Below are 11,063 nucleotides of genomic sequence, written 5' to 3'. Positions count from 1 at the left end.
AACCCAAAGACCAGGAATGAAAGCACTGCTGAAATGCTGATGATGTATAATTAGGTGGTATACCTGCACACCACTTCACAACCGCAAATAATCATCTGATAAATCATATACATATACTTATACTTGTGCTTATACTTATACTTACTGTGGAGAAAAGAACTGTTTCAGTGCTGCTGCTTTTCTGTGACACAGTCATGTGAAAAAATTAGGACACCCTTTGAAAGCATGTGTGCTATGGGGGCTAGGGTGTGCTATCTTTTTCCTCAGTTAGAATAGGCATTTTTGTAGAATTACATTTACAGAAGATCTTGAAAATACTTTTCTTTTAGTTTTATTATCTCTCTGTATTGTTAAAATTGAGATTAAATAACCATATATTAAAAAAGTTACAAATTCACATGCTTTCAAAGGGTGTTCTAATTTTTTCACATGACTGTAAGTGCACTGTGGAAACAATCAAAAGTTACATAAGCTCTTGTCGCCACCTAACAAAAACATTTGCTGGTCAGTAAACTAGTAAAAAGTGCCCTGCTGCAACCCAGTGCAAAAGTGCTTTCTCACAGCTACACTTTGAGTGCTACTTCTGAAAACATAAACCATTGCGAATGAGAAATGATGGTCAGTATTTGACCAACACTCAGCACACAAATGTAGCCAAAGGTGCACTGCTGAAATTAACCAGTGACCTACTTCTGATTCTTATAAAGCACAAGTCACCAGTCAATATAGCATTGCCAGGTCTGTGTGTTAGTGTTGAAGTGACCATTAGTTTAACACCTTTCTGACATATATGTTTTAAATGTCACTTTTACTGGATTACCACTGCAGTATATCTCTGTATCATTTATCACTTAGGTCTACTATTGGAAATAGAAATTGCAGTGCAGTGAAAACCAGGAGTACTGTATACAGAAAAACTGGTCAACACTCTGGTATCATACATAGTACTTGTGTTTCAAGCAACAATTAGTGATAATACATCATTTTAAAATCTTTTATAAGACAGACAGAACATTGATTATAATGCCAACACTAATCTATCATATAAATTCATGGGCCTTACAGATCAGTTTTATTTAGGACTGCACACTGGAGGTCCTGTGTGGTCACGGTGAAGAGCAGACTATACAATTTGGGTCTAGGCTTTTATTAATCCTGGCAAAGCTATTATTTGTCTGCTTCTGCAATGTGAACAGCTTTATAGAGTTTTCAATTTCCAAGAATTAGTAGTTTTATGCAGGGAAACTGGGTCAACATGTATGTTTTTGTGTGTCAGAGAGAGAGAGAGAGAGAGAAAGAGCAAGCAAGAGAGCAAGAGCATGTGTTATATCCAAAGGTCTTACCAGTTTAGGTAAATTCACATTCATTTTTCATGGACACAACAAAGAGACAGATTAAAAAGCTTTATTCAAACTAACAGGATCAAGCTGAATATTTAAGCCAAAAAGCAACTTCAAAATCCAACAATTAGCTATACTTGAAAATAAAGCAAGGCTGTTCTCTCCCATACTATCTCTGATCCACTAAGTGGAATGGAACTGGATTACAACTGATTACATCTCAAAGCATACTGTACAATCTGACTGGCAAATTAGCAGAGGAAAAACTGAGCCGTGTAGACAGATGAGAAATAATACACTTTTACTATACCAAGCACAAGCACCTGCTGTGCCATTCAATCACAGTGAGTACAGAAAATAGATTAAAAAAAACCTATAAAAAACACAAAGTATAAAGCAGTTCAGTTTATGTTAAATGCATCTAATGGGTCTAAAGAGAACATCTCTTCTGAAAGCCCCTGTTTCATCAACGCCTAAACAATTCATGGTGGTATTTTATCATGAGGCTAAGTGTACTTTGTAACACTGTATGTAATGCCATCTTTTTTCATTCATCAACAACATCACATATATCTTTTGTGAATCCAGAAGGCACACAAGGAGCATCACATGTGCAGTTTATTCATTCTTGAAACACTGTGGGAATCCAACCTGTTCAGGCATTGATTGCAGCTACAACATGTACTCAACAGCAAGAGATCCCTCATCAAGTGACATCTTCAGTCTAAGAGACAGGCAGCCAGTCTCTCTTAGCAGCTGGTGTAACAGTGAGAGAGGAAACGAGAGGTTAGATTTCACTGACTCAGAATATGTAGCTTGATACATCCAGAAATATTCCATCTTCTCTGCATTACTGAGTGAGTGCTGCCATCACTGGTGTCATCTGCCTAATACTTTTAATGCACCAGTGGTTAGTAGTATAAATACCACTGTGCTCTCCTTCTTCCATTCCAATTTCCTTACCTCACCCAATTACATAGGATAATTTAGCACCCTAATGAGCATTCACATTAAGCTCCTTGTTTCTGAGAAATTAAAGTCCTGGGTGTCACAGTAGTGCAACAGCACAACCTTCGAGGTCAAGAAAAGCACTCTTGTTTCAGTTTAAGTACACTATCAAAACAACTCCATAAGCACTAAACTACAAATAAGCAACACAAAATGCCATAGAAGATTCTCACAAAAGCAGCATTAAAAGTTAGTACATAAAATATCAATAAAAAACATGAATATTCATAAAACAACACCTTGTTTGCACCGTATATTGTCTTGCACCATGGCAAAGGTAAATACGTTTTAGTGTTCATACTCTCTTCAATAAAAAGTATTTATCATTACAAAATACAGAGATTTTTTTTTCTTTTTTTTTATTTGCACTGTCATCGTATTTTTAATTGATTATTACAGTTTGCTCTTTGTGTAAAGACTCAATCCAGTTTATATTTGAACTGTCAGTTTTATAAGCCTGGGAACCATCAGTCTGAATCAACTGATAGTTGGAAAGGTGAACTGACATTTGACCTTGTTTTCAAAAATGTCTTCTTTTAATGTTTTACTGGGTGCCCACCTTGGCCCCACCCCAGTGAGTGATGTCAGAGTACCTCTGACTAAACATGACCTGATGTTAGTGAAGGTGTCAGGAATAGTTTTACTTCTGTAACCTTGTTATCATTTCTATAGAATTACAGTATCTATAAATCAAATGAAAAAGCGAAACAGTGTGTCTCGTATGTTTGTTTTTTGTTGCCATTTTTGTTTTTTTTAACCCTTTTTAGCAATTTCACACATTCATCACTTTAGAATACAACAAACTTTTAAAAAAATCAAAAAGTCAATCACAGATTATTTTCATCTGAAAGTTGACCGTTTGAATCTTACCCAGAGCAAGACTCATAATACAGTATAAATTCTAAAACAAAACCACCAAGTGCAGAGCCTAAATCGATGACATATGTAAGTAGCTACAGTTCTGTATCAGATTTATGGAAGAACTGACCCTGATTCAGTCATTATGTGTTTTGAACTTTTGCTAAAAAGATACTGCATGATGGCAATGTATGTATATGGTAAGGTACTTATGATTTCTAGAACTACAGCACACAGTGTAAACCCTGGAGAGAAGGCAAATTTGTCTATTGAGTAGCTTCATAGCATTGAGAAGAGAATGATTTACTATATGAGGCAACTTTAATAATGTCAAAATATTCTGCTATAAATGATTTAAATTCTGTGTTCAAATATTTTGAACATTTGCAGAATCATGCAGAGTCATGCCTAAAAGCAAAAAGAAGGTAGAAAGATGAGGCATTAAGTGGTCGATGTTTGTACAGGGGGACCGGAGGAATTAGTTGGAGGAGAGGAACTGAGGGAGGACAGCTTGTTTTACATCTTCTTTGTGAGTCACAGGGAACAATTTCAGCCAGAGACTCCCATGAAGAGATGATTATATCATGGCAGTTCTCTTCTGGACTCCTGCTAAGAAATAGAACACAAAATTAGCCACAACAGAAAGTCAACCTCAGTACAAACGTACAGAAAGTTCCCACTCATGCAACAGTGGATCGTGACTGGTTACTGCCACCATCAGTGACATGTTACTGGGTTCAGGAGGACATTTAAATAGATGGGTAAATCAATAACTTGTTTCTGTTTTCGGGGTGTATAATTTTCTATTCTCTCAAATTCAGTGCTTTTGAGCATTTAGAATTTTCACTAAATCGTCCAGACTCACATTCAGAGCTCAAATAAAATATGACAAAGCCATAAACTACTATAAGGAAGCAGGAGGTGTAAATAAAGCATGCACAAGCAGGAATCACAAGTGTGGTGTTAGGTATTTGGTGGGCCAATATTACAGCTATGGAGGGAAAAAAAGAATTGGCTCCATTTTGCTGCAGGACATTGACCACAGATTTGAAACATAGTCTAACAAAGCTTGTGTGCAGTAGCTGATACAGTCACAGCTCTCAGGTTTGTTACATGCTGAGAGCCTTTTCAGGGCAATTTATTCCTTAATCTCCTTTTTCTATCTGTGCCATCATTTTGCCCCATATCTCTGCCAGGCTGGCCAGATGTGCATGACACAAATCTGACCTGCAGCCAATTTTATTCTAATCTCAGCTCTCAGTATAAGATGATTGGTTTTCTCACATGAGAGACTGGCCAATTTAAATTTCAGAGTTCATAATATCATAGAGAGAGTGTTGGATTTGTGAGACAGAGCCTAACCAGGGACAAAAGTAAATATTTCCTTCTACTCTATTTTATCAGGAGAATATAGACGATTACACCAAAGATCTGCACTGGGAAGTGTGACAGTTTATCAAACCAAATTTTAGAGCCAAACCAAGTAGAAAATGATTTTAAAAAATGTCTACACAATTATAGTGGCTCTACGGAATGCAGTTAGCAACCAGCATACCTCCAGTTGTAGAATGGACTTCCTTTCATTTTGAGTACTTAAGAACAGAAAAAAGAGACAAGTTCAGTGGTAGGTGTGACACTCAGACACTCAAAGTCGCTCTCAAAATAAACTCACATCATACACAAATGTCTCTCTTCTTCTCCTTATGCACCTGTGCAGTAATGCATATTCAAATTGTTTAATCTTTCAGAGCATCATTTGTTTCCATGTAGTCGGCAGGTCCAGCTGTACAAAAACAAACACCATCTGGAATAGCAGGTCTACCCTGATTACAGTCTAATGTGTGTAGCAGTGCTGCCAGAGACCCTGAGCACTGTGCATCTCACTTAGCATAGCAACACATCATGTCAATGGAGAGAACCCCTCCATGTGTGGGTGCCTTTGAAGTTCTCCCCCTTTTACACCTACTGGTTATGCTATGATTGTGTGTTATGCATCTGTAATAGATGACCTAAATACTACATAAAACATTGAACAGTGGCACATCTTCAGTTTGGGGGAGGTGGTGGGTTTTTGTTTGGCCTAATTATCCAATAAAAGTGCAGATTGTTCAATCTAGAAATATACAAAAATGGACATCAGCATTGCCATGTTCTTAACTGAGTTGTAACCAATTTCCCAGGTTTTTTTCTGTTGCTATTGAAAACAAGCAACTATATATATCAGTACTATATATATCTATACTACTCATACAGAGACCCAAGACAACAGTGGCTTGTTACTGTTGCCAAAGACAATGGTGAACCTGCTTGTTCTGCTATATGATATATATATATATCATACTATACATATCTGTGTGCTGTATGTCAAGAATAACTTGACCTAATGTTGAATTTTTACACCATCAACCTCCATGACACTTTGGCCAATCTTAGTCTTCCTTTGCATCAAAATTTTATATAGATTGCACAGAAAAATGCCATTGTATTGCAGTTTTAACTACTATATATATCATAGACTGTATATTAAGAGCTTTCTATACAGCTCAGTAGTTTAGTCCAGCAGTGCACGATCTGGGATTTGGGTGTTTTTGAGTAAACTGTCAATATGACAAGTAACTAGGAACTAGTGGAGAAAAAAGTACAATATTTCCCTCTGAAATGCAATTAAGCAAAAGCACATGTAGAACGTGGTATAAAATGAAAATAAGTATAGCAAAAGTACAGTATGTGACACTTGACACTGATAAACTGACTTTCTGACTTTGTATATATGACCTATTTAAAATGTATTTATAACTGTAAAATTGTGAAACAGTCAGTATACAAATGATTAGGAGCATTGCAAACTTGTCCCATAGAAAATACATGCTGGGCTTTCAGGGAATGAAATCACAATATCTAACTTTTTAAACTGCAGTAAATCCTTTTTCAGCTGCATCAAAATCTGGCCTTTAAAATAATTTACAACACTTGTTCATCAATCATGGCTGATGACACTAAATCCCAAACAAAACTAGGTGCTATTTCATTTATACATACCTCCAGTGTGGATGCTCTGGAGTCTGTGGGTTCACTTGGCTCTATGCTCCTGGGTATACTAGACACAAAATACCCAGCTCCTTTAGGAATTATGGGCTGTCTCACTACCACTTTGCCTTTCCTGGTCTCTGCGAGGAACAAACTGTACCAGTAGGCATCACTGGAGATCAGGGTGGAATCTGCAATGGTGGAGCTTCTCTGGCTGATCAAACTGTTCCTGTTGGCTGGGGGGATCTTGATGGCCTTTGGCTTTGGTTTTTGACACTTCAGTACAATAATAACTAAGATGGTAATCAGTAGTAGAAATGACACAGCCCCTAAACCGATTACTAAGTACAGGTTTAGGTCTGTGAAGACGTCATATTCTAGTGGCAGTTCTGTTGTCTCTGAAAAGGATATGACATGTTCCACTGTTGATATCTTGATGGTGACGGTAGCAGAACGAGCAGGTTCACCGTTGTCTTTGGCAACAATAACAAGCCGCTGTTGTCTTGGGTCTCTGTAACTGAACATCCTTGTTGTTCGGATTTCACCATTATACTGATCTAGACTGAAGAGGGTTGCATCAGTGATCTGCAGGAGCTGGTATGTGACCCTGGCGTTCTGCTCAGAATCGGCATCAATAGCAATCACTTTGGCCACCAAGTGGCCCTTATCTGTGGACCTTGGTATCACCTCTTCCACAACAGAGCCCTGTGCCCGCCAAGGTGACACTATAAGAGGAGTGTTGTCATTTTGGTCCAAAATGATGATGTGAACTGTCACATTGCTGCTCAGCGGGGGAACACCAGAGTCTCTAGCCTCAATGTGGAAAAGGAAATCCCTCTCTCTTTCATAGTCAAATGTCTTCAGGGCATAAAGATCACCATTCTCAGGGTTGATGGAGAACAGCATTGACATAGATGTGTTAACAATCTCCTTCTCCATTATGAAATAAACCAGGTACTGGTTCTCATTTAGATCTGGGTCAAATGCACTCAGAGATGTCAATAGTGCCCCTGGTAAATTATTCTCCATAACATGGATTGTGTAGAAAGACTGGGAGAATGTGGGTGCATTGTCATTGACATCCAGAATCTCTAAATTGATGATCTCGTTTTCAGATAAGGGCGGCGAACCTTTGTCTGTGACTCTCAGTGTGATGTCATATTTACTTATTACCTCCCTGTCCAGTGGCTTTGAAACTAATAGCTCAAAGTAACCCTCTGAGGATTTGTTTAAGAGGAATGGTAAAGATTCTTGCTGATTCAAGGTGAGCTCCACTTGCCCATTGTCTCCAGAGTCCATGTCACTGACACTAACCACTGCAATCAGTGTCCCTACAGCCACATCCTCAGCCAGTGCACTTTTCAGGGACTTGATGGTCACCTCAGGGTAGTTATCATTCAGGTCTGTGATGAACACCATCACTTTACAGTGTCCTGACAGTGGGTTCGCCCCTCTGTCCTGAGCCTGTACGTGCAGCTCAAAACTCTGACTCTCTTCATAATCGATCACCCCCTTCACCTTGATTTCACCTGAGTTTGGATCAAGTGAGAAGAGCTCTTGTGCCTTCTCTGAGGTGTATAGTGTGTATGAGTATATTAACTGAGCGTTGGAGCCTTCATCCAAGTCTGATGCATTTAAGGTCATGACCACTGTACCTGCAGCCGAGTTCTCGGAAACATTGACTGCAAATAGGGGCTGACTGAAGAGGGGGGCGTTGTCATTGATATCCAGGACATTAATAACGATGCTGGCTGTGCCGGAGCGGGGAGGCACCCCTCCATCCACAGCGGTTAAAATCAAATTATGAACTGCATGGTCCTCTCGGTCCAAAATACCACTGAGCACTAAATCGACATATTTGGATCCATCGCTTCCAGTTTGTATATCTATGTTAAAGTACTTGCTTTCGCTGAGATAGTAGGTCTTGATTGAATTCGCCCCCACATCAGCATCCACGGCGTTTGTCAATGAAAATCTCTCACCGGGAGGGGTTGCCTCCGAAATGTCCAAGTGCATTGTCCTTCTGCGAAACAAAGGCGCGTTGTCGTTGATGTCCATGATTTCTAGTTCGATGTTAAAAATGCGAATGGGGTTTTCGAGTATGACATCCATTTTCAGAAAACACGAGGTTGTTTTAGTCATGCATATGCTTTCCCGGTCTATCTTCTGGCGGATTAGCAGCTCCCCTGTCTCTTTGTTGATGTCAAGATAATTTTTGCTGTGGATGACATCGAGCTTCGCTCTGCGCTGCACCAAACTGCGAACATCTAGACCCAAATCTGTGGCCAGATTGGCAACAAAGGAGCCCTCTTCCATCTCCTCTGGAATAGAGTACCGAGTGATGGAAAGCGCAAATCCCCATAGTGTAATGAATGTAAAAACAGCCACGATCAACCGTGTTCGTAAAAGTGCAACGATAAGCGCCATCGTTAAGGTATTTTAGAGACAGAAATGAATCAGATCCGCCCTTACGCTCAGGTTGTCTTGATGAAGGGTAGTGGTGTCATTCTTTCCTCCACGAGTTGTAGCTGGAGCTGCAGCAGGCCATCTACAGTACAGTACCGCTGGAGGAGCTGGCATTCACAGCATTGCTCTGCAGAGGCGTACGCAGCATCGGAGGTGACCTCAATGAGATTAAGGGGTGCCCATATGGAAAGTCTGGCACCAGAATTTTCACAACAGAGAAAATATTTATTTGTTTATAATTAGAAAATCTTCATTGGCCATTCTCGGGATAATTTGTAAAGTTGCGTTTAAATTAATGTTTACAGTTTTTTGCTGTTGCTAACAAGCATTAACCAATACTTAAAATACTTTTTCTAAACTCTTAACACAGCAACACAGTTACATCACACACCTGGCCAAATGGTTCATTTTTGGACCAAAACCACATTTTGTTAAATAAATACAAACTTTACATTTCACAATGCAAAATACCATTTTCTACATATACTAACTTTATCAAAACACAGCAAACCTGACTCATAATTGAGTCGTTTGATCAAAACATTAGCACTAGTTTTCTATCCAACAGGAACATATAGTCAGTCATAGCGCACAGACTGTCAAAATGTAAAAAAGTAATCACTTTACAAAAATGACATTACTTCTCATTGAACTGTATACAATATGAAAACCATCTTTGATATCCAAAAATGTAGAAATACAGTAATTCAGTCAACCTTACTGTAAACACACTAAAATTGTGTGTGTGGATAAATTTCATATAGTATATGTACAGTGGAGCCATCAGTACTTTATGGATTATAAAAAAAAGGGCAGAATTGCTGCAGTAAAGGCTTTACGGTATTGGCATTTGCACATTGCTATCAGTAATCACAGAAAAAAGCACTTTGCCCTGTGTTTACAACAATAGACAAAAATAAAACAAAATGACAGACCAAAAAGTCCTAATCTACACGATCATCAGCATTTGGCCACATGTTCTCATCAACATCACACCTTATAATGTCTCTTGCTATGCACCTTGGAAAGAAACGTTTAGAATGCCTTATCCACCCCTGGCAATCTTCAGCTGAGATGTCTCTGCAGCCAGCCTCCATTGCATCCAGAAGGGACATTTGATCATGTGGTCGATGATCATAGACTTTCCACCTCCACGCAGACAAAAATTCTTCATTGGGGTTGAGGAATGGAGAGTATGGAGGAAGAAAAAGTGAAATCATTCTCGGATGGGCTGCAAATCAATTTGTGACTGCTTGTGAATGGTGGAATGCTACGTTGTCCCATGCAATAACAAATATTGTCATGTTTCCTCCCACTTGTTCCCTTTCTGCTTCTGGCACCAGTTGTTGATGAAGGTCATCTAAAAACAAAAGAAGGCGCTCTGTGTTGTAGGGACCTATCTGGCTTTTCTGCAGGACCAAACCAGCACTTGAGATTGCAGCGCACATTGTGATATTTGCTCCTCTCTGACAAATTGGAACCAGCTGTTTCCCAAGTAGAACAATAATTCTTATCAGCTCTTTGAGCTGTTGTGGCAAAAGTAGAGGCTTTACATTATATTTAAAGTTTGGATCATTAGGTCTTCAATTCTGTCATGATGTGTTTAAGCATTTGTTAAAGATATTTGAAAGATCCATTATTTTGCTACGGGGTAAGCTTGTGTGAAAAGAAAATGTAAGCATTTTAGAAACGTGTGCATTAACTAAATCTTGTGTGAAAACGACATTAATTGTATTAATGGTATGGTCACAACAAACAGATGTTGTGATAATTGTGTTTAGAGTTTTGAAAATGTGAATACAGAATGGACAAATGGATGTTAGCAACTGCAAAAAACTGTAAATAATTAATGAAAGCTATATAATATTAGGCTACTGAAGGAACTCCTATGTCAGAAGCCTAGTCAGCATGTCATTAAACGGTTCAATCTCTGCATACATTCTCAGAACAATCCATACAAGTATATTTCCAGAAACTAAAATTGCTAATGCAATTATCCCTTTTATTTTATTTTGCATTTCATTTACAGTCTTTTTCTAAATTTATTAAGATACACTGGAGGATGGATTTGCATTTCTAATCTCATCAAAAAGACAGGCACAGAGTTTTTAAATTGTTGCTGTTTTACAGTTTTTCTGAATTGCTAAAACACGTTTCTTGAAACCACCACTCATTTTCTCAAAACCTTAAACACAAACCAAATACTCAAACTAAATTCACAAAACTGACTTGTCTGGCAAAATCAACTAATTGCTTCAAAACCATGTCACCAGCACTCAAAACCAAACAATGCTTTCAGATCATACACAAATGAGTCAACCATATACACACTGCAGCTCAGTCATTAGACACTACATCAAAAAA

At 38.5% G+C, this 11,063-nt stretch overlaps 1 protein-coding gene across 4 annotated transcripts; it reads right to left on the bottom strand.

Annotated features, from left to right (window-relative positions):
- Positions 1 to 1,397: 1,397 nt before the first annotated feature.
- Positions 1,398 to 8,846, bottom strand: LOC109959572 (protocadherin alpha-C2-like). 4 transcript variants are annotated; one of them, XM_020599047.1, is made up of 3 exons: positions 6,246 to 8,846; positions 4,762 to 4,798; positions 1,398 to 3,815 (listed from the first exon to the last, which is right to left on the bottom strand). In XM_020599047.1, exons 1-2 carry the CDS (start codon positions 8,658 to 8,660, stop codon positions 4,787 to 4,789), a joined length of 2,427 nt encoding a protein of 808 aa, XP_020454703.1. In that variant the 5' UTR covers positions 8,661 to 8,846; the 3' UTR covers positions 1,398 to 3,815; positions 4,762 to 4,786. The 4 variants fall into 4 exon arrangements, with proteins under 4 accessions (XP_020454703.1, XP_020454704.1, XP_020454701.1 ...); XM_020599048.1 differs by having other exon boundaries at positions 1,398 to 3,812; XM_020599045.1 differs by lacking the exon at positions 4,762 to 4,798.
- Between the last annotated feature and the right edge of the window lie 2,217 nt (positions 8,847 to 11,063).

Source organism: Monopterus albus, unplaced genomic scaffold, assembly GCF_001952655.1.
Source record: "Monopterus albus unplaced genomic scaffold, M_albus_1.0 scaffold39.1, whole genome shotgun sequence".
Classification (NCBI taxonomy): Eukaryota; Metazoa; Chordata; class Actinopteri; order Synbranchiformes; family Synbranchidae; genus Monopterus; species Monopterus albus.
Note: the sequence above shows the minus strand (reverse complement) of the source record. Positions and strands in the feature narration are given on the sequence as shown.

Coding starts and splice junctions, on each gene's coding strand:
- LOC109959572 (XM_020599045.1), bottom strand. CDS start 8,660: ATGGCGCTTATCGTTGCACTTTTACGAACACGGTTGATCGTGGCTGTT. Junction 3,816..6,245: donor CCAGAGCATCCACACTGGAG/GTATGTATAAAT, acceptor TCTATTTCTTAG/CAGGAGTCCAGAAGAGAACT.